General features: G+C 46.4%; 1 protein-coding gene across 3 annotated transcripts in view; it reads left to right on the top strand.

The window, feature by feature from the left end:
* The window catches only part of EMP2 (epithelial membrane protein 2), a 38,030-nt gene extending 16,928 nt beyond the window's left edge, over positions 1 to 21,102 (top strand). For 2 of the 3 annotated variants that reach the window (XM_082432525.1, XM_082432526.1), the window contains 4 exons: positions 10,924 to 11,055; positions 13,223 to 13,313; positions 15,914 to 16,060; positions 17,542 to 21,102. In XM_082432525.1, the coding sequence (XP_082288651.1) occupies positions 10,978 to 11,055; positions 13,223 to 13,313; positions 15,914 to 16,060; positions 17,542 to 17,729 (504 nt within the window). In that variant the 5' untranslated portion in view covers positions 10,924 to 10,977 and the 3' untranslated portion in view covers positions 17,730 to 21,102. Of the gene's footprint in view, positions 1 to 10,923; positions 11,056 to 13,222; positions 13,314 to 15,913; positions 16,061 to 16,472; positions 16,639 to 17,541 lie in introns of all 3 variants that reach the window. The other variant, XM_082432527.1, reaches the window with a different exon arrangement.
* Positions 21,103 to 22,665: the final 1,563 nt, after the last annotated feature.

Genomic DNA, 22,665 nt, shown 5'->3' with positions numbered 1-22,665 from the left:
TGTGAGGAATGCATAAGTTAATACATGTGCCTGGCACATACTAGGCAGTAAATGTTGGCTATCATTATTGCTGATATAGTAGTTATTATTATTACAGTGGATTGAAAGACTCAGGCAGAATCGTCCTCAGTGGCTTCTGCCCTGGAGCACTGCCAAATCCCAGTGTTCATTTCCGGACAGAGGCAAGCATTGGCTCTGTGCCTAGAAGCCCCAGACCCAGTGAGCACAAAGCTGGGCCACCCAGGGCGAAGGGCTTCCATCATCCCCAGGGCATCTTGGACGCCTGGCCGTTCGGGCTGGTTGGTGTCCAGATACCAGGGCAGGAAGGAGGCTGAGCTGACCTCTGCCTTCCTGAAAACAGGCCAAAGCCACTGTCCCTTCTGAGTGCCGTGGGTGGTATGTGGTGGAGGGGCGGGGTCTCAGCCAGCCTGGGGCAGAACCGCCAGCTCCAGAGTGGGCCTTGGAGTCCCTCTGGCCGTGGGGCCCGGGAGACTGCTTACCAGCTGGCCTTCCCCGGGGCCCAGCGCCCAGAGCCTCCCTGGCCTTCTGAGCGGGGCCCGTGGGTGGAGCCCTTCTGGGCTGGGGAAACCTCAGACACCAAACATCTCAGGTCTGTTTTGAAAGGTTCTAGACCTCAGGATTGTCCTTTCGCTTATAATTCCGGGAAGAGGCTCCGACTCAGCTGAGAATGGGCCGTGGTTTAAGTTGTAGGGAGAACTCCCAAGGGTGGGGTTAGAATCAGGTGGTCGAGTGGTCATCCTAACAGCCGCGGGCAGCTGCTGGTTCACTCTCTCGCTCCCCTGCACGTAATGGAATGTGGCCAAAGCAGCTTCCTTTTCGCAACAGCAGGCGGGGGCCGGGGCTCCCTATGGTGGGGATTTGTGTTTTTCTGAAGGGAAGGAGAGGAGGGGACACTCACATCACCCGTGGGAAGGTCCCTTGGCCTTCTCTTCACCTGGAAGACCCTGCTGGTGATGTCCCACCATCAATGACAGATCAAAAGTTGCTTCTGGGGGAGGGAGGGCCGGTGAGTCACCAGCAGGACTTTCTCCACACCCAGTGCTAGATGTGCAGCACACACACACACACACACGCGCGCACACACATTTCGAGCAAACATTGGACCAAGGTGTAGTAGGACAGCACCGCTACTTAGGAGGCAGTGAGGAGATGCCAGTTCTTGGCATATCCTATTTGTCATCGGAGGTCTGGATGGACATTTCTGGGAGTACCATCCCTTATCCCAAACCATCAGCCTTTTTTTTTTTAACCATCAGCCTTTAGAACTTGAAGTTCACTGAACCACGAACACTGCATTCTGTGTGCAGAATTTCCATAGCCCCACCGACACCTCCCAGTGCCTCGCCCCCTCCTCCCCCCCTCCCTACTCGCTCCAGGTCTGAGCCCCAGGGGATTCTTGCTCCTGCGCAAGGAAACCCATTTGTTGCTCCTTCTATTCCAGCTACTGATTCTTCTGCCTTAAAAAGAAATCTTAAGTTCTAATATTCTGTGTTCTCTATTATTTTATGTGATTATTGTTATGGGTATTTTATAGAATAGGGAGTATTTAGGTCTTCAGTCTGAAAATGCTTTACCATGATTCCTACAATGCACCTAAATCAAGGTGGCGAGATCCACCTGAGTTTCTGGGTGGAAAGGGGGCTCATTGTGATAAATTTAGAAAACAGAACTGAGTTCATTCTACTGTGTCTGAATAAATCCTTTCAGTGATCAGGGAAAAACTCTATCCAAAGTCCAAACCAATCTCAGAGTAAATAAAGACAACACATGCTTCAGCTGGGCCGGTGAGCTAATAGGATTAAAAATGCAAGAAATTCTATTTTTAGTACAAATGATGACTAAAGCATAGATTTTAATGAAGTCTTCTCTTAATTAGCCCAGTCATATCTCAACTTTAGCTAATGGCCAGGGCAGAGAGACCCTGCCTTCCCAAATCCCCCCTGCCTGGTGCAAAGCTTGAGGGAAATCCAGCCAAAGGTGAAGCATACAAAGATGACTTGATGCTGCCTGTGCCCTCTCGCCTGATTTTCATTAGGCTCTAAGCATGGGAGCAGGAAGGTGGGTAGTACAAAAATGTCCTGGATTTGGAGTTGGAAAACCAGAGGTTAGAGTCCCAACTCTGTGAACTTTGGCAAATCATGTGATGCCTTTGTGAGCCTCAGTTTTTCATCTGTAAAGTGGGGATAATGATACCTTGCCCTGCCAGCTTCACAGGGTTGACGTGAAGATCCAACACAAGAGACGCTGTGTAAACTGCAACTCGACCTTTAATCATGAGGAGCCTCATTTCAGGTGGGATGACCCCCTCTGAACACACCCCCTCCCCAGGGATCTGCTTTGTCTCCTACATGTCTTGAGGTTATGCTGGCATCCTGTGCCCCGGTCACAGTTAGGAGCAGACTTGCTGGTCTTGCCTGAAGAATATTTGTCTTGCTTGTCCTGTGACAGCAGCAGTTGCTGAGGCTGCGCCTGGCAGAGAGCAGGGGAGGACAGAGTTGGAAGAGAGGGACTGGCTTGAGACAGTACACTGCAAAGGAGGAGTCTAATTACAGGCTTGCAACTGAAACTGTGCATTGCTTTGCATCTGGGGTTCTGCAGTAGCAGTCTTGGAGTGATAAGAAGTTTGGAAAGAACTGAAGAAATGGGGAAAATAGACAGAGCCACAGAGAGAGCAGGGGAAAGACAATTAGTAATGCTAGGGAAGAGAAGAGTTTTTAAGAAAAAAGTGCAATCATAGGACACTATTTGGCCCTGCAGTGTGCAACATTTGCATGGTCATAGCGTAAATGAGAATTATCGATGTGTGATAAGACTGTATTGGGATGGTGGGAGTAGGGAGATGACAGTGATGATGGTGAAAGAAACTCTTCCTTAGGCAGGAAGTCAGTAATGTTTATAACAGATGAATCAGGGAAGAGAAATGTATGAATATTGTTTGGACATATGGCACTATGGGGAAAATAAACAGCTGAAAGTGTTAAGAGAGATTGCTTCCGGGGATCGGGACTGGGGTAGGGCAGAGGCTGTGGTTTTCATCATATGCCTTTGATTCTATTACCTTCTTTTTTCTTAATCATCACATGTATTATGTAGATCAAAACATATTTTTAAAAGAGAAGTTCTGCAAATCATAAGACTTTGATTTCTCGACAGGAACTTAAAGCTCATCTAGTACAGTCTCCCACCTTCAGACAGGTAAACACCCCAACCCAGGTGGCCTCTCAGAATGTCCTGCTCAGCCCCTGAAGAAATCACCAAAGGAAAAACAACGTGATTTGGACTGCTCGGTGAAAGTTGTGCTTGAAAGTGACAGAGGCTTTTGGGAAATGGTTGTTGACTATTGAAAGGTTGCTGTGCACCCTGTGAGGGGTCTCCCACTGAGGTCAAAAGGGCAACTGGAGTGGGGGCCAGGAGACCCCCTAGTCCTTCTCTTGCTCCCGCTTTGCTGTGGGATCTGAGCGTGTCATGGCCCTTTCTGGCCTCAGTTCCTGCCTCTGGACAATCAGGGCTTTGAGTTTTCCCAGAGCCTTTATAGTTCTACATTCCTAGAACTAGAAATGACAGCAAATAGCTTTCTGTGCACCCAGCACAGCAGAGAAAGAGGGGGAATGGATAATAATCAGGTGAACAAATAAGATGCTTTCTGACAGTGAAAATCTTCCAAAGAAAATAAGCCAGGGGGATGGGATAGCTACTGATGGGATACACAGTCCCGGAGGGGCGCGGCTACCGGGTGATCAGGGCCGCTTCTCTGAGGAGGGGCTGCTCGAGCCGAGAGCCGGACAGCGCGCGAGAGAGCCGGCTGAGGGTACTCCGGAAGCTCTGCTCCAAGGAGCCGAGGCCGGACCTGGCTGGCAGAGCGCTGAAGCCCCCAGGGACAAGGGGAGGCCGGAGGGATCAGCGTTCAGTGTGACATTCTTGGAAGGGAAAAGAAATTTCTGTGAATGGCAAAGACGAATGTGATGCCACCCTGGGTTCGTTGGGCTGGCCTTCATGCACCACCTAGAGCCCAGGGAACTGTCTGTTCTTCAGTGTCTCCAGAGAGGGAGAGTCCCAGAGTCCCAGTGCAGGAGAAAACACGGGAAGGAGAGAGCCCCGCCGGGAAGAGCCTCGGGGACGGCAGAGGCTAGTCTGTATGGGCCAGGATTATACTTCTGGGGGAGCTAAGGGATGGTATGAGCTCGAGAAACATGACATCAAGGCTTGTCTACCTACCCAGTCCGTACATAGCAGTTGGTCCGTACTTTATAGCCTTTGGAAACCCTCTGCAGATCAAGGCTGGCACAGCACTAACAGTGTCCAGTATGCTTTGCAGTAAATTAAGTTTGAATTGAAGTGAAAAATTAAAAGTAAAGTAAATTAAATGTACTTATCCTTTGACCCAGCACCTCTACTTCTTGGAATCTGCCCCTCAGAAATACTAACACAGGGCTTCCCTGGTGGCGCAGTGGTTGAGAATCTGCCTGCCAATGCAGGGGACACGGGTTCGAGCCCTGGTCTGGGAAGATCCCACATGCCGCGGAGCAACTAGGCCCGTGAGCCACAACTACTGAGCCTGCGCGTCTGGAGCCTGTGCTCCGCAACAAGAGAGGCCGCGACAGTGAGAGGCCCGCGCACCGCGACGAACAGTGTGGCCCCCGCTCGCCGCAACTAGAGAAAGCCCTCGCACAGAAACGAAGACGCAACACACCCATAAATTAAAAAAAAAAAGAAAAAGAAATACTCACACAAGCGTGCAAAGAAATAAGTGCAAGGATGCTCACTGCAGTGCAGTTTGGAGTAGCAAAAAGTCTGGAAACGCCCTACATGGCCATCAGTGGGGACCTAGTGGAGTAGATGGTGGCATAGCCGCCCAACCGAACACCAGGCGACCATTGCGAGAATGAGGTGGATCCATATGCTGGAGAAGAGTGATCTCTAGGGATATTATCAAGTGAGAAAAGCTGGGCTGGAGGATGGGCTCTTAGCTCCACACCCCTGTCCCCCATGAGCCCCTGGACCCCTAAGCCAAGGGAAATTGGGGCTCTGGGGGACAGACACACCCACTCGCTGTCTAGGGAGGAAGTGTGGGGAAGGACAAAGAAAAAGCGCTGCAAGGTGGCCTCTCAATGGTTGAGCTCCACCAATCCAGAAAGGGGACACTGATGCACCCTCCAATCAGGATCAAAGGAGTGAGTGAGGGGCGGGACCTGAGGCCAGGAGTGTTCCCCTGGGGCAGCTCCCTCCACATGGACACCTGAAGAGTGTGGAGTAAGTGTTCCCACCTAACAAATATATCTGGAAAAACGCACAGGAAGCTGGGAAGAGTGGGTCACTAAAGGAAAGGAACTTGAAGAGTGAGTCAGGGATAGTGATGAAGGGGAACTTCTTTCGGTATAGAGATGCAAGGGTAGAGGATCATTTTTAGTCTCTTAAAAGTTCATGGGGTCTTCTCTATTTGTGAATAATTGACTCCAAAGCCTCTGGTGAGGTTACCAAGCGATGCCTTAGGTCTGAAAGTTCTGTCACTGATTTACCTCATTTTGTTTTTCACTGGATATCTGAATTCCAGACACCAACATGGGAGAGTACTAAGTAGGTGACATGTCTGTTTTCCCTAATTTTCCTGGACTCCTAATGGTTCAAACCAAGCCATAGCCACCCTTGTATGTCTCCAGACTTTTCTCTTACACTGGGCTCAAGACCTTACTTGACCTCTTGTAAAAACTTACTCTTTTCTCTGCAGGAGTTTATTTCTAATGCCTGGAATTCCAACTGAAATCACTCCCAGGTGTGAAAGCAGTGTTGCCCAGACACTAGGCACTTGAGAACCACCTTCAGGATTTTTGCTGACCTTGAAGACCACCTGCCCTTTATTTACATAATATTTTTCTTAAATGACTTTTAAAACTTCAATAAAGTTGTTTTAAAAGGTGACTTTCTATCACTACTATAAATGGTATTACTTCTTATGAAAAGAAAGAACCTCAAAAAGAAATATAATAGAATCTAAACAACGTTGTTAAATTCTGGCTATGCACTGTGGCCCATCCAGAGTTCTGCTTTTTCTTTTTGTTTGAAAGAAAATTGCTAAGTGTTAGAGACAGTCGAGCACCCCAGGGTCTTTTTCCTTGATGGACTTGGAAGGATTAGGATGGGGACTTTCTTACTACGTGGTTCACTGTTCAGTGGTTCACTGTTCAGTGGTTCACTTATTTAATGCCATATCAATGCACCATCCAAAATCATGCCTTATAACATTTGAATTCCACACTTTAGGAAAGAGTTAGTTAAAGCCTTTCTTTCCTTTTCTAGAAAGTTTTAGTTATGTTTCCTTACGTATTTGTGTCATCTGAGCTGGACAATATGTAAAGCTATTATCACCCTGTAGTTATTGGCACTGCCTGTGATGCTGGCACTTTGGCATTCCAGCTGATATTAAAGTAACGTGGCATTCAGTGTGGTAATGCACCTTTTTTTGTGAGGGTCAGAAACGCATCGATTTGGAGGCAGCATGGCATGGAAGCTAAGAATGATGCAGGCCTAAACAAAGGGGAATTTGTCCTTTTTAAAAGAATTGGAAGAATCTCTGAGCTGATTCACTGGGTTTTTCCAAATGATGCACAGAATTGCGGCTGGGACCGCCCAGGCTGAGCTCTGAAGCCACATGGCTCCTGGCTCGTGGTTAATGAGTCCCGGGTCTCAAAGAGGGGCCCCTGTGTGAGCTCACGAGCCTTGTTCAGTCTCACGAGGGAATAATGCGTCCCACGAGTGAGAGTGAGCCTGGTCAGAGAAAGGGTGGAGGGTTTGGAGGGTTTTGTGCAGTGCAGCTCTCTAAGTGGGAGAGTTGGTATCAGAAAAAGGCTATTTTATTCTTTCTTAAAAAAATTTATTGAAGTATAGTTGATTTACAATGCTGTGTGAATTTCTGCTGTACAGCAAAGTGATTCAGTTATACATACATATATATATTCTTTTTCATATTCTTTTCCATTATGGTTTATCACAGGATACTGAATATAGTTCCCTGCGCTATACAGCAGGACCTTGTTGTTTATCCATTCTGTACGTAATAGTTTGCATCTACTAATCCTATACTCCCAGTCCTTCCATCCCCCACCAACCCCCTTGGCAGCCACAAGTCTGTTCTCTATGTCTGTGAGTCTGTTTCTGTTTCATAGATATGTTCATTTGTGTCGTATTTTGGATTCCACATATAAGTGGTATCGTATGGTATTTGTCCAAAAAGTCTATTTTTAAATGATTCTATTTCAGAAATATCAGTGGATGCTCAAACTATTGGGGTGACATTTTGATGAGAGATTAGATCTTTACATCATCTCAAAATATCTCCCTACATGTGCTGAACCTTGAAAACACTGCTAAATTAAAGAAAGCAGACACAAAAGGACAAATCTTGTGTCGTTCCGTTTCTATGAAATATCCGGAATACGCAAATCCATAGAAGGAAAGCAGATTAGTGGTTGCCAGGGGCCGAGTGGAGGGAGGAATGGGGAGTGTCTGCTTAATGAGTACAAGGTTTCCTTTCAAGGTGAGGAAGTGTTCTGGAACTAGATAGTGGTGATGGATGTACAACATTGTGAATGTACTAATTGTCATTAATAGTACATTTTAAAATTATGTGCATTTTATCACACTTTAAAAAATACCTCCTCAGAGATTACTTTTTAATTACAAAGGAAAAATGCACAATGGAGAAATCTGGTGAACCTTAACCCCTTAATCAAAGTTAACATCACCAATAATGGACAACCTGACATCCTATGCCCCCTGGTGGGACACACTAAGGACACATGAGTATGGAGTATTCTTGCCAAGAAAGCATACCCTGAATCTAATCGTTAGGAAGCATTAAACAAATGGAGGGACTTTCTACAAAATAAATGGTCAGTACTCTTAACATAATATCAATGCCAGGAAAGGCCAAGAAAGGCTAAGGAACCATTCTAGATTAGATTAGATTAGATTAGAATCTAATATGATGTGATAACAAAATGCAATGCATTATCTTGGATTTGTCCTGGACCAAAAACATAGCTAAGGCCGTTACTGAGATTATTGGAGAAATTTGAATATGGACTGTAGGTGAGATAAAATATTATAAAATGTGAAATTTTTATGATTATCATGCTGTGGTTATGTACGGGAATGTCCTTGTTTTTCAGAGATGCACACAGAAATATTTAGATGTAAATTATGGCATAGGCAACTTACTCTCAAATGGTTCAGAAAAAATGTGTGTGTGGGGGTGGAGTATTTGGAGGGAGAGAAAGAGACTGTTAACAAATAAAATCAATCCACTTAAAACTGGTGCTATAAAGTTATCATAAATAGTGAAAACAAGGTCTGATTTGGTTTTTAAAAGTGAAACTAAAACTTAATTTTATGTTACACAAAATTTTAGTAATAGTAACTGGTCACAAATTATTGGAATGAAAGAAGAATGAATCAAGTGTTGATTTGGGGAGTTAGTAGCATTCACTCGTCCAACAGGATTGGTTGATGTGACATTTTTGCTTGACATTTGCATGTCGTTTGACCAAGACGATGGTCATTTTTGCAAAAATGTTCAAAGACTTCATCAGTTTTCCCAAGTGTCGCTGTTTATCCTTTGATATTCAAAGCATTCTTTTGAATGCTTTCTTTCTTTGCTTTCTTCCTCTTCTTCTTCTCCTCCTTCTTCTTCTCCTTTTTCTTCTTCTTCCACATCATTCAAGTTTATCTTTTTCCTCTTTTATTGCTAACTAGTTCAGCTTGGACAGGTCTTCATGTATTAACCCCTTTGGTGCCTTTTGACTGGTTCTTCAGTGTCACTTTCATCAACTTGATACAACCCTAGTTCTTTTGCAAGATTTCCAATGTCACGTTGTCATCGCTTTCCGTTTTCTATGATTAAGACTGTCCAACCATAGTAAAAAAAAGTTTACCCTGGGGCTTCCCTGGTGGCACAGTGGTTGAGAATCTGCCTGCCAATGCAGGGGACACGGGTTCGAGCCCTGGTCTGGGAGGATCCCACATGCCGCAGAGCAGCTGGGCCCGTAAGCCACAACTACTGAGCCTGCGCGTCCGGAGCCTGTGCTCCGCAACAAGAGAGGCCGTGATAGTGAGAGGCCCGCGCACCGCGATGAAGAGTGGCCCCCGCTTGCCACAACTAGAGAAAGCCCTCGCACAGAAACGAAGACCCAACACAGCCATAAATAAAATAAATAAATAAATAAAAATTAAAAAAATATATATATTAAAAAAGTTTACCCTGGAATCTCAGTGGTTTAACATCCAAAGGCTTATTTCCCAATCACAGTATCTGTCCAAAGTGTAAGGCTTCAACATATCACGGCTCCACCATCCCAGCTACTTCATCAAGGAGACGGAGCATGGAGAACTCACACCTGCTCTTCAGCCCGGAAATGCTTCAGCCTGGAAATGACATAAGCCAATGTTGCTTACAGCCCATTGGCCAGAATTAGTCACAAGGCTCCGACCTAACTGCAGGCGAGGCTGGGAAATGCAGTCTTTTCACGTGCAGAGAGAGGAAAATGAAACTGCGGCTGTCGGTCACACATTGTGTTTGCCTTTTGTGGTTGGATGTTATTCAGATGGGGTTAGATATTGAGGGGTGTTTGAGTGGGGATTCATTTTTAAATTTTTTATTGAAGTATAGTTGATTTACAGTGTTGTGCTAGTTTCTGGTGTACAGCAAAGTGATTCAGTTATATATATATATATATATATATATATATATATATATATATATATATATATATATATATATATATATATATATACACACACACACATATACATATATTTTCTTTTTCATATTCTTTTCCACTATGGTTTATTACAGGATAATGAATGTAGTTCCCTGTGCTATACCTTGTTGTTTATCTATTTTATATGTAGTAGTTTGTATCTGCTAATCTCAAACTCCTAATTTATCCCTCCCCCACCCTCTTTCCCCTTTGGTAACCATAAGTTTGTTTTCTGTGTCTGTGAGTCTTTCTGTTTTGTAAATAAATTCATTTGTATCATATTTTAGATTCCACATTAAGTGATAGCATATGATATTTGTCTTTGACTTACTTCACTCAGTATGTTAATCTCTAGGTCCATCCATGTTGCTGCAAATGGCATTATTTCATTCTTTTTTATGGCTGAGTAGTATTCCATTATGTATACATATATACCACAACTTCTTTATCCGTTCATCTGTCAATGGACATTTAGGTCGATTCTGTGTCTTGGCTATTGTGAATAGTGTTGCTATGAACATTGGGGTGCATGTATCTTTTCAAATTAGAATTTTCTGTGGATATATGCCCAGGGCTGGGATTGCTGGATCATATGGCAATTCTATTTTTAGCTTTTTCAGGAACCTCCATACTGTTTTCCATAGTGACTGCACCAACTTACATTGGGATTAATTTTATAAATGGTCAGATCCTTAGGAAATATTTTCCTGTTTGATCACGTTTGCTTTGTTACGCGGCAGGGCAGCAGGGACTGTGTTAATGACGACTCAGACAGTGGGCTTACTCTGGTGCTGTGAAATCCCCAGGGCACTGCCTGGTGGGTGGGGGATCCGGAACAGCATTTTAGCACACACACAGCTACTCTTTCCTGCCCTGGTGCCCGCCGTGTGCTGCTTCGAAGACTTGCCATGCTTTTCTAAATGAGGGATTTTAATTGGTCCTCACCCCTCCTCCTCCACAAAGGATATCTGGCATCTGGATGCAACAGAGAAGAGCTTCTCCTGCCAGACTTTGTCCAGTAAAGTCTCTAGGCAAAGGAAAGATGGGGAGAGCTGTTTAAGATTGTCTAAAACCCCATGAAAAGTTGCTTATTTTTCATTTTCCTCGTGCTTTGTCACTGACAAATTTGAATTTCTTTCACCCTCTGTAGCACATCTCCTCTGGGCTTTAAACGCTACTCCGTGCGCCACCGTGCCCCGTGAAAATGTTGGTGCTTCTGGCTTTCATCATCCTCTTCCACATCACGTCTGCGGCGTTGCTTTTCATTGCCACCATCGACAACGTAAGTTCCCTCTCCTTTTGACCATCCCAGAACCCCTGGATCCTAGAGTCGGTAGAAGTAGGATTGAGAGCTCCCCCAAGGTGATGATAATTTGGGGTTCTCCTCCCTACCAAGCACACCCATCTCCTCAGCCCGGGCCTGAGGACTCTTGGCCTAAGTGTGGCGGTTCGAAGCATCACATGTGTCTGGACGGGCAGGGACCTTGGTCCTCTCATCCCTGAGTCCCCCACAGAGCCTGGCAAGATGCCTTGGCTGTAGGAAGCCCTATGAGGATGTGGCTTAAATTCAGCTCTCAGCAGGTCATTTTCTTAACCGTGGCGCGGTTGTCATTTGGGGCTGGATCATTCTTTTTGTAGATGTTTAGCAGCATCCTCGGTCTCTACCCACGTGATGCCAGCAGCACTCTAGCCCCTAGTTGTAATGCCCAAAAATGTCTTCAGATATTGCCAAGTGTCCCATGGGAGGCAAAATCACCCTTGGTTGAGGACCATTGCCCTAGATCTCCCAGATGACCCATCCCAGGTGATCTTTGCCCCCTCCTGTCTCTGACATCTCCTTACTGACAGGATCCCTTGTTGCCAGCCCACCCGGCCATGCCCTTCCCAGCAGAGCTCATGCTTGGAACTTTCCCCATTCTGCCCATGAGCCCATGAAAAATTTAGTTCTTTCCTTGAGTGTCCAGCTCACAGCCGTATAGCATTTGATAAATAACCTATGGGCATAGATTAACATCCCTCCTGGCAGGAAATGAAGCTTTTTACCAGAGATGCCCTATGGCCCACACCCTGATCCAAAGGCCTGGCTTCAATCCTGATGGTTTCAGACTGTGGAGACATTTAGAGTCAGAAAGTCTGCTCAGAAAGCCAAAAAGTGCACCTACAAGCAACCATCCAGTCTGGCTGCATATAGACTCCTGTCAATTAATCATCAAAATAACAACAGCACGGACCAGGACAACACCTGTCACTTAGGGATTACTTACTCTGGCAGTGCGTATGCGCGGCCCTTTTATGTGCGTCATCTCATCTGATCCCCCCCTCAGGTCTACAAGGTAGGTCCTCTCCTGGCACTATTTTATGATAAGGAAACTGGGCCTCAGGGCGTTTAGGGAGCCTGCTGGAATTGACATGGCAGGAAGTGGCAGAGCTGGGATTTGAAGCGTTCCAGAGGCTCCTGGCTCTACATCCTGTAAGGATCCTGTAAGGAGTGCAGTGATTGGGTTTGGGTTCCTGGAGGTTCTGGAAGAGCTGTCATGAGTGGCCAGGGCAGGGACCACATTGATGCTGTAAGTTAAAGTCCCGGGGACCTACCATTATTAAGTGGTTTTGCATGTGCTTTTAGAATCTTTTTCTATTGCTTTCATCTAGTCCCTTGGGATCCTGAAAAGGTCCCCGACATAGTGAAAGGGATAGATTAACATTAAGGGCAGAAAAGCCATCAGCCACAGCACCAGCTAATCCTGTGGGTGTTTCTGTTACCATGGCCCTTACTGAGAAGACACAGGTGGGCATTCTGGCCAGCCGGTGAGTCATGCGGTTCTTCGTTGTGAGTTAGGAATTGCGCTTGGCACTGTCCTTAGGCACGTAGTGGGAGCTCAGTGACCGACTGTTGCCTGGATGGGCGTGGGGTGGGGGGGAGATTCCAGTCTTCGGGTGGACGGAAAGCAGAAGGAGGCCCATCTGGGGGCAAAAGAGCGGCAGGAACACAGAGAGAAACGGAAGCCTTTGGATGGAAAGCAGGAGGGTCTTTTGTCTGATTATTTCACCCGTAACAGGCTCTCCCCCCTAGATCTCATCCTTTCCCTCCTCCCCTCCGGCATCGCCCCTGCAGTTCTGGTGGAATTCACCACCGGCTGCTCTTATCACCACCAGCTGAGCCTCACCTCCTCGCCCACGTCCTGGGAGGGCCTGGACCTTCCCTTTCAGCAGACTAGTGGAATGGGCATCACCTGGGAGCCTGTTAGAAATGCAGACTCTCAGGCCCCATGCCAGACCTCTTGAATCAGAATCCGCATTCTAACCAGATCCCCAGGTGACCTGCGTGCACACCGCAGGTTGAGAAGCACCGGTCCCGAATTTTCATTTACTCCTGTGCCTCACCTGATTAGGGGCCCGTGTTTTCATGATGAACGAACAGCCTTTCCCTGTGTTTCCATTTCGTGTTACAGGCCTGGTGGGTAGGAGAGGAGTTTTTTGCAGATATCTGGAGAGTATGCGTCAACAACACGAATTGTACAGAAATCGATGACTCCATTCAAGGTGGGTGTGAAGCTGATGGGAAAGCACTGAGTGACAAAAGATCCCTTGGGAGAAAGGCTTCTCTGTTGTCTGACTCCTCACCCCTCCATCACAGCCTGTGCAGAGAGGGGCCTGGCTGCTGCTCAGGGCACGCTGAGCAGGGGTCAGCATAAGCCGGGGACAGGACGGGGTGGGGAAGCCAGAGGCCAGAGGGCACCAACTCCAGGAATGCTGGGCCCCACCCTTCTCTTCTCTCTTTCTTGGCCAAGCAGAGCTTCCCCCCCTCACCCCTTCTCAGCTTCTGCCCTCATCTAAAATCTTCTCCCCACACCTCTAAATAGGCTCAGAGACATCTGTGTTACTTCCCTGCATCTGAGCAGCCTAATGGGCAGAAACCTGAGAGCTGGCTCCTTTAAGAGCTGTGTGACCTTACCTTGGGCAGGTCATGGGAGTGCTCAGACTCTCAGTAGCCTCAGCTGTACATGCAGGTGACAGCAATGCACCTGCCATGCCTGCCCCTGTACAGGAGCCACAGTAGACAAAAGGGCTTTGCAAATACAGAAAATCGCACCTAAAAACATGCCAACCCCTCTCCTTCACTGTGGAGTGAATGGGTTGGTTTTCTGTTGTAGAACTGATAGAAGACGCATTTTGGCTCCCAGTGCCTGATAAAATACTGGATGCCCAGTTAAATTTGATATCTCACATAAACAACTAATAATTTAGTATAAGTATGTCCCCAATATTACATGGGACATACTTATACTAAAAAAATTGTTTTTGTTTACCTGATATTCAAATTTAACGAGCATCCTGTTTTTACGTATTTTTTCCTGGAATCCTATTTAGAGAGCAAGGGACCTTGATCACTGGGTCCTAAAGTCTCGCTATTCCATCAATAACAATGTCAACATTCATAATAAAAGCAAAAATACCAATAGAAGGCATCATTTATTGAAGGTTTACTGGGAGGCATTGGGCTAAGTCCTTTACGTAAGTGACTGTTGGCCCTGTTTTAAGATGGGGAAACTGAGACACAGAGAAGAAACCCAAGTTCACAAAGTCAAGAGTAAATGATGGAGTAAGGATTCCAGTCTAGACATGACCAACTCTGAAGCCTGCATTCTAAAACACATAATGCAATCCACGCCACCTCCGCTCTGGGTCTGTTTCTCTGCTGTGCTAACCCTTGACCCTGGAAACAGCCATTCTTCCCTGTTGGAGCCCCATCGTTGCCAGGGTGCCTGGTCAGCTGGGAGCACTGGCTGTGCTCTGAGGCCATGTTTCCAAGCTTCTGTCGTTTGCATACAACATCCCCTATGTGCATTTCTTACCTCTTATTTTTCTTTATTTTTTTAAATTGAAAAAAATTTTTTTTTGGCTGCACCATGCGGCTTGCAGTTCCCTGACCAGGGGTTGAACCTGGGCCCCCTGCAGTGGAAGCGCGGAGTCCTAACCACTGGACCACCAGGGAATTCCCTTATTTTCCTTTAAAATAACTAGCTGGCAAACTACCAGCCAGATTCAGTCCAATGAGCTAAGAATGGTTTTTATATTTTTAAAGCATTGTAAAAAGAAACAAGCAAAAAACCCCAAAAATAAGACAATGAACAAGGGACTGTATGGCCACAAAGCCTAGAATATTTACTGTCTGGCCTTTACAGAAAAACCATGCCAACACCTGCTTTAAAACAGTTCACTTTTTCCCTACATAAATTTATTTTAAAGGGAACTTTATCTGCCTATTGTAAGTGATACACTGGTATGACTTACCATAAAAGAAAGAAAACATAAAAAAAAAAAAAACTACATTGAAAACCAAATGATGTTATTAAATTCTGAACAGATGCACTTGCCTTTTGATGGCTTTGAATCTGTTTCTGGTTCTTTCCTGGTTAAAAACCAAAACCACCACCAACACAAGGTGGCTTCAGTCCCTGCACTTGACCCCTTCATAGCCTCACCTGTGTCCTTCCCACATGCAGTGCCCTCCACCCAAGACCAGCTCCTTTCTTCCCTGAAAATTCCCGGTCCTGAGCCCCAAGCTCTCATGCCCCACTCACTAAGGCTAATCTGAAAAAGCCCTCACTTTCCCTTTTCCTAAATAACAATCACAAGGCTCACTCTCTTAGAGGGTATTTTGTGTCCACAGAACACTTCCAGAAGGTCCCTCAGCCCCGTGAGCCCTGTATCTCCAAGAATCCCTTTGGAGGTCTTTATACGATGCAGACCCCCAATCCTGACGCAACCCATCCCATTCCAGCCTCTTGATCCAGAATCTGCCAGGTTGGAACCTGAGGATTTGTACTTTAAATAAAAAACCTGACCATGAGCCAGGCACTTGGGGGCAATACCCACACCAGGAAGACTGCAGAGGGGGTGGTTCTTGCTCCATTTTCCAGATAAGGATGTTGGAGATCATCTGGTCAATTGCACAAATGGACACTGGAGGGAGGGGGTGTCAGGAAGACTCCTTGGCTGCCCTTGTGCTCATTCTGTGCAGATGAAAGCCTGGTGCCCTTTTGCTTCCCATCATCCCTGCTCTGGAGCTGTCACTGTGCACCCCAGGGGCCCGGGTGGTCTGTGGTCCTCAGTCATGAGCTCTTGCCCTTTCCCCACAGAATTCTCCACAGTGCAGGCGGTCCAGGCCACCATGATCCTGTCCACCATTCTCTGCTGCATTGCCTTTCTGATCTTCGTGCTCCAGCTCTTCCGCCTCAAGCAGGGAGAGAGATTTGTTTTAACCTCCATCATCCAGCTTATGTCATGTAAGTAAAATGATGGACTTCCTGGAGTAAACACTCTCTTCCCAGCCAATCATGAGTAGAAGCCGGGAGGAGTGTGGCAGGTGAGGACTTGGAAAGGAGAGGTTGGCAGCTGTGCCACGGTGGGATGTTTTATACTTCAGACTTCAGATTTAGTTAGGGGGTCAAGAAAGGCGTCCTGAAGACATGAAGCCTGAGCTGGGATCTCTAGTGTAAGTAGGAGTTGCTGTCTTGGTACAGAGAAGCATAGGTCCCCCAAGGAAAATCTGGGTACTTAACCTCATCCTACCACTAATATCTGTGAGTGTTGGTGATTCAGTGAGGATGCTTTTGGCTGCAAGTAAGAGAAAAATCCAATAACAATGACTTCTGCCACAAAAACCTTTACTTTTTTTATATAACAAATCGCTTAAAGGTGGAAGGTGTCAGAGTTGGTTTGGCAGCTCAGCATCATCGTCAAGAAGCCCCACTCCTTCCATCCTTCCATGCTGTCATCTTCAGAGTGTCAGTGATGACCTCATGGCCCCCAAAAGGCTGCTGCAGCTCCAGACATTCATCCTGGCCTAACAGTTTCTAAAACAGTAAGCAAGGGAAAATACAGCAACAAAAAAAATGCTTTCTCCTCCCACATCTCCCTCTTTTCAGGGTATTATCTTTTTCTTTTTTTTAGATTTTTAGAAATTTCATGTAATGTCTGAAACATTTATATTAACATATTTCCATACAAATAACCCAATGAAAGTTTAGTATTAGTTGTTTTGTTTGTTTGTTTTTTTATACTGCAGGTTCTTATTAGGCATCAATTTTATACACATCAGTGTATACATGTCAATCCCAATCGCCCAATTCAGCACACCACCATCCCCACCCCACCGCAGTTTTCCCCCCTTGGTGTCCATGGACATATGGACACCAAGGGTATTATATTTTTCACTGAAGGATTTTCTGTGGCCAGAACTGGGACACATGGAACCATAAACTATAGCAAGTAAACAGGAACAGGATTGCCAAGAGGGGTTGGCAGACTATGGCCCATGGGCCAAATCTGGCCCACTGCCTGTTTTCGCAAATAAAATGTTATTGGAACACAGCCCCGCCCACTCATTTATGTATCACCTATAGCTGCTTTCACGCTGCGACAGCAGAGTTGAGTAGTTGCAACAGAGACCGTACGTGGCCTGCAAAGCAGACTACTTCCTGCCTGGCTGACCGATGGCTTGGACCAATTATGACCCTCTGGGCTGGGTAGCTGGCTGCCCAAACAACACTGAGTTCAGCTAGCAAGAATGGGAAGCAAAATGGCTACAGGGTAGGCAGCAATATTCTGCTACAAAATATTAGTTGTAATCTTTCCAAGAGACTAAAATAAATACCTACTAATAACAAAAACTGAAGTTTGTCTTCAGCTCTGACCATAGTCCCCTCAGGTCCCTGGTGCATGCTGTGGTCTGTGATTTATTTGGACCCTGGCTTTCTTCCGACAGGCCTGTGTGTCATGATTGCAGCTTCCATTTATACAGACCGGCGCGAAGACATTCACAAGAACAACTCAAGACTGTACGCCCTGACCTCGGACGGCAGCTACGGCTACTCCTTCATCCTGGCCTGGGTGGCATTTGCTTTCACCTTCATCAGCGGCCTCATGTACCTGATACTGAGGAAGCGCAAATAGAGCCCAGGAGCTGGGTCGCTTTCGCTGCGTACAGAATCCACGTTCAGATAACCGTTTTGTATATAATCAATTTTTTTTGTGGTTTTTCTAGCAAACACATTGTTTCCTTTAAAAGCCAAAAGAAGAGAAGAATTTTTGCATTCTTGAGATCAGAGAATAGACTATGAAGGCTGGAATTCAGAAATCCTGCCCATCCGAAAGACTCAACACAACAAAGCCAAAAATCCAGCAATGCTCAAATCCAAAAGTGTTCAGCAGGATCTTTCTTAACCATGGGGATGTCATGTGATGTGACAAGAGGCCAAGAAAGCCAGGTCTCGGGGGACATCTTCCCCTAGGTTTGGGCTACGCTGAGCCCCCCTCACCTCAGCTTCCCTTCCTGAATCTCTCTGTGTTAGTGGTAGAAGGTGGAGTGAGGGGGGTCCAGGTAAGGGAGGAAACCTCCTCAGATGTTTAGCCATGTTCTACATGAGAAACAGGTATAGCCCCTGGTGTTCTGTCTACATCCAGACCAGAGCCCCGACCCTCCTGTAATGGGCTGGGTCCAGAAAGTGCCACCCAGACTTGCTGGCTTCTCACCTGCTTGCCTTAGGGAAGGTGAGCTTTAACCTGGGTTTCAGATTTAGGCTCACCCTAATCTCAGCATGTGACCCCTAGGGCACCTTGTAAAATGCAGGCCATCACGGTCCCTCCCTAGACCTACAGAATCAGAGTCTTCAGGGATGGGGCCGGGGAACCTGCATTTCTAACAAGCTCCTTGGTGATGCTCAGGTGCCTCAAGATTGAGGGCCACGGTCCCAGGGCCAGGTGAGCAGAGCTGCCTCACAAATGTTAAAGATCTCATCGTGTCGAGGTGGGGAGGTGGGTCTAGACGCCACTGGAGGCCCAAACCTTGGCCTCCATCAGCTATTCATTCTTCACTGTCTCTTGCACAGCTGCTCACATCTGGACCACCCAAACTCCAGTCCCAGGCCTTGATCCCGATAGCCAGACACCCTGGGATGGGGGTGCAGCCTCCTCCCTACCCGAATTCAGAAGGCCTTTTCCTTCTCTCCCTGGCCTGCCTTCAAGACTGCCTGGCCTCTACTAACCCCCATTTCTGGAGCCTCAGAGGACCATTCACCATTCCTTCGTTCATCTGTCAACATAAATGATGGGATGCTTGTGCCAGGCACAGGGGAAACCATGTCGAGACAGTCTCTCTCCTCGTGGGGCTCATTGTCTAGCGGAGGAGACAGATTAAAAACCAATTAGGAAAACGAATTACAAAGAGCAGTGAAGGCTGCAGAGAACACAACCAAGGATTCAGAAGAGAGGCCCGTGGGGTGGGCGGGAGGGAACCTGCCCTATGCCTGCCTGTTAAAAGCATTTAGGATTTAGAGCAGCCTAAATATCAGTCCACTCAGCCCGAGCAAGGTGGCACTGATTCGGCGGTGCTGTGTGCGTTACACCCGGAGAACACTTCCTTCCCTGGAGGGGCCCAGGGTCCTGACAGCGAACGAAGCCCTGGGAGGGTCCCAGATTGCCGTGGTTCTCAAACTTCAGTGGGTACAAGTGCCTCTCGGGGGATGCTGCCTGCTAGGGTCTGGGTAAGTGCTGCCAGGGATTCAGAGACTGTACTGAGGGGTAGGGCTCTGGGGAGCTGGTCCTCAGTGCTGTGAGGTGTGTGGCAATGCGGGGACCTTGGGAAGTGCCTACGGGAGAAGCTCTTTGCACCTCACTGTCTTTTCCCTTGTGTGTCGTGAGCCTGCTGCGGGGAGGTGCGCCTGGGACCCGTCTGCGCATGTCAGCACTGGCACCATGTAAATGACCTTCTGCTACGTGGGGCAGTGGTTTGCCCTCAGTGCAGTTCCAGTGGAGCTGGGGAAATGCCTGCTTTGAGTCGTTTAGGGCCACCGTGGATACCTCTTTAGTGCAGGATTGGGTTTTCTCTCCATCTACCCATTCACTCATTCATTCATTCGGCTTCAACAGAATATTAAATGCTTACTGTGTTCCAAGCACAGTGCAAGGCTCTGAAAACACAGGGGCAAGCAAATCCAGACATCTTGCCTGAGACAGGGCCCCTCCCACAGAGAGGCCACCAGCACAGTACAGGGGGACATGGGGCCAGAGGCAGGACAAATGGTCACTTCTTGCCTCAATGGAAAACTGTCATTAGTCCTGTTTTGGGTAGGAGTGCGGGTCACACCCCTGGGGTTGGCAGGATGCTTCGTATACCTCGTGGAGGAAGGTGGGTCTAAGTGCCCCAAGCTTTCTGCTCAGGCGGCTTTTCTATAATTCCCTGGTAGTCACAATGGAAACAAACAAAACCCCTTAGAACCAGAAATCTGGAAAGCCTTATCCCCAAGCAATGCATGAATTTCCTTCCCCAAAAAACTTCAGGAGTGGGTATCTGAAATGACCCGTGGATTTTCCTGGCTGGTCTCCACTACCGTTTAGCATTCAGTGCCCACGTCCATCTGTGATGCCGGGGCTTTTTGCGAAACAGGAGTGCTGCCTTTCCGCCTGTGGTGTGACGTGCCCTGGGGAGGTGGGAAAGAGGGGATGGCATGAGTGAGAAAGTACCCAGCCTTCTTACCCGTCAGTAGGTTCAGCCCTTACTTGGTGCTTATGATCAGTTATTCACAGACAACAACAAAGACAATTAGCTAAGACATCCAAGAAGCAAATATTAGGACCAAATATATTACTGGTAACAACTGCATTTGAGGGAACTATAGTTTGCATATTTTAGGACATTTTTATAAAGTACTGTAATTCGTTCATGGATGGGGCTATGGATGGAGACAGACTAACTCATTTTTGTTACTTGCATTAAAATTACTTCGGGTCTCTGTTCAAATGAGTTTGGAGAATGCTTGATTTGTTGCTCTGCGTGAATGTTGCGCATACCCGAATACAGGGAAATTGGAGACATCCCCCCACCTTGCCACACACTCTGTGCTATAGGTTGTGTGCCTGTGCGCATCCCTAATCAGGCTGAAGTCCTAGGATGCTCTATATTCACTGGTGATGAAGAAACCTAGACCCCCAAGCCCATACGTAAGCACACTAAACACGGTAGCTTGAATAGAAACTGTAGCATCATTTAAAATCTGCCTGGGTGGGAATTACTAAACTTGCTAATAGTTGAAAGGTTACTTGCAATACAGCAAGTTGGATAGTTTTGTATACTGGGGGGCAGTGGTGATGGGGAGATGCTAGGGAAAGGCGTAGAGATTAAGTTTGAATCTTGGTCGGGGGACAAATGTGATTTTAGGGTAGTTAGATACTTTCTACTTAATGTGCCTTTAAAGTAGTCCATTTTCTATGTTTTGTATAATCTGAAACTGTACATTGAAAAATAAAGTTTAAAACCAAATTGCCCGGAGCAACAGACTCTAATGTTCCCAGCGGTGCCAGTGTCTAGAGGAAGAAGCTGCTGTCTGGAGTGGCAAGGGGTCATTTGATTTCTCCTCAAGATCGTAACATGTGGCTTTTACAGTGAGCCAGGGATGTCTGACGATTGGTCATAGGACAATTTCCCACTCCCTCTGCGGTTTTCATGGGCCAGCTTCCTGGACGAATGAGTGGCAGTGGCACAGGAGCCAACACCTTGAAGGGCCCCCATGCTTGGTTAATGATCTGCTAGCCCTGTCTTAAAATTCTTAATGATATTTGGACAAAAACAGCCCCACATTTTCATTTTGTGATGGTCTCCGCACGTTATGTAGCCGGTCCTGTTCTTCAGTTTGTATTTAATAAGACTTTTGCTTTAAAGAGTTTGGTGATGATGAAAATAAGATTATTGTAATAGCGCACTCTCCAGAAAAAAAGAAAGAAAGAAAGAGAGAGAGAGGAAGGAAGGAAGGAAGGAAGGAAGGAAGAAAAATTCAACCAGAGAGAGAGCGCTTTCATTTTAACCTAAGGAATGCCCAAAGTAGTAAGAGCGCTCTATCTCGGGAACCCACATTTCCTTGTCTCCCCACAGGGGTTGCTGTCTATATTCTTCGTGTTTCTAGATTTTTTTGTTTTTTTTCCATGTGGCAAGTGGATAGTGTTCACCCCAGAGCACTCAGTTTTATGTTTCTTCCAGTCAGGAAATCAACCTATCATTCATTCACCAAATATTCGTGGCATAACATATGGTTTATCCAGGAGAATGTTCCATGTACACTCGAGAGGAAAGTGTATCCTGCTGCTGTGGGATGGAATGTTCTATCAGGTCCATTTGCTCTCAAGTGTAGCTCAAATCCAATGTTTCCATACTGATTTTCTGTCTAGATGATCTATCCATTGTTGAAAGTGGGGTATGGAAGCCCCCTACTGTTACTGTATTGCTGTCTAATTTCTCCCTTCACATCTATTAATATTGGCTTTGTATAGGTGCTTCGATGTTGGGTACATAAATATTTATAATGATAAAGGGGTCAATTCATCACAAGGATTTTGTAAATATTTATTCACCAAACATTTGTGTACAAATTATGGCATAAGCACTGGGCTAGTTGTCAGGTACATCGTGATAAACTTAGTCCCTGCTCTGATCTAGACTATTTTAGTCCCAATTTCCCCCCCAAAAAAGTGACAAGAAAAATAGTAGTTGGTGACACATGAAAATTATATGCAATTGAAATGTCAGTGTCCATAAAGAAGGTTTTGTTGGAACACAGACGCGCCTGTTTGTTTAGATACGGGGTATGGATGGCTTCACGCTATAGTGGCAGAGTTACCACACAATTCACATGGCCTGCAAAGCCTTCAGTACTCTCTGGCTAGTAGAAAATGTTGCCATCCATCCCCTGGTTTAATCAGGTAAGAAGGAACTGTCTTTTTTCTAGGTCTTTTTTTTGGAACAAGAAGAGATTTCCCAGAAGCCCTTTAGCAAACTCTCCCTGGTGTCATTGGCTTGAGGATTCCAGTTTTCACGCTTAACCCAATCACTGGCAGAGGT

This window comes from Balaenoptera physalus (assembly GCF_965194825.1).
Source record: "Balaenoptera physalus genome assembly, chromosome: 16".
Classification (NCBI taxonomy): Eukaryota; Metazoa; Chordata; class Mammalia; order Artiodactyla; family Balaenopteridae; genus Balaenoptera; species Balaenoptera physalus.
The sequence above is the reverse complement of the archived record's forward strand: the minus strand, read 5'-3'. Positions and strand labels throughout refer to the sequence as shown.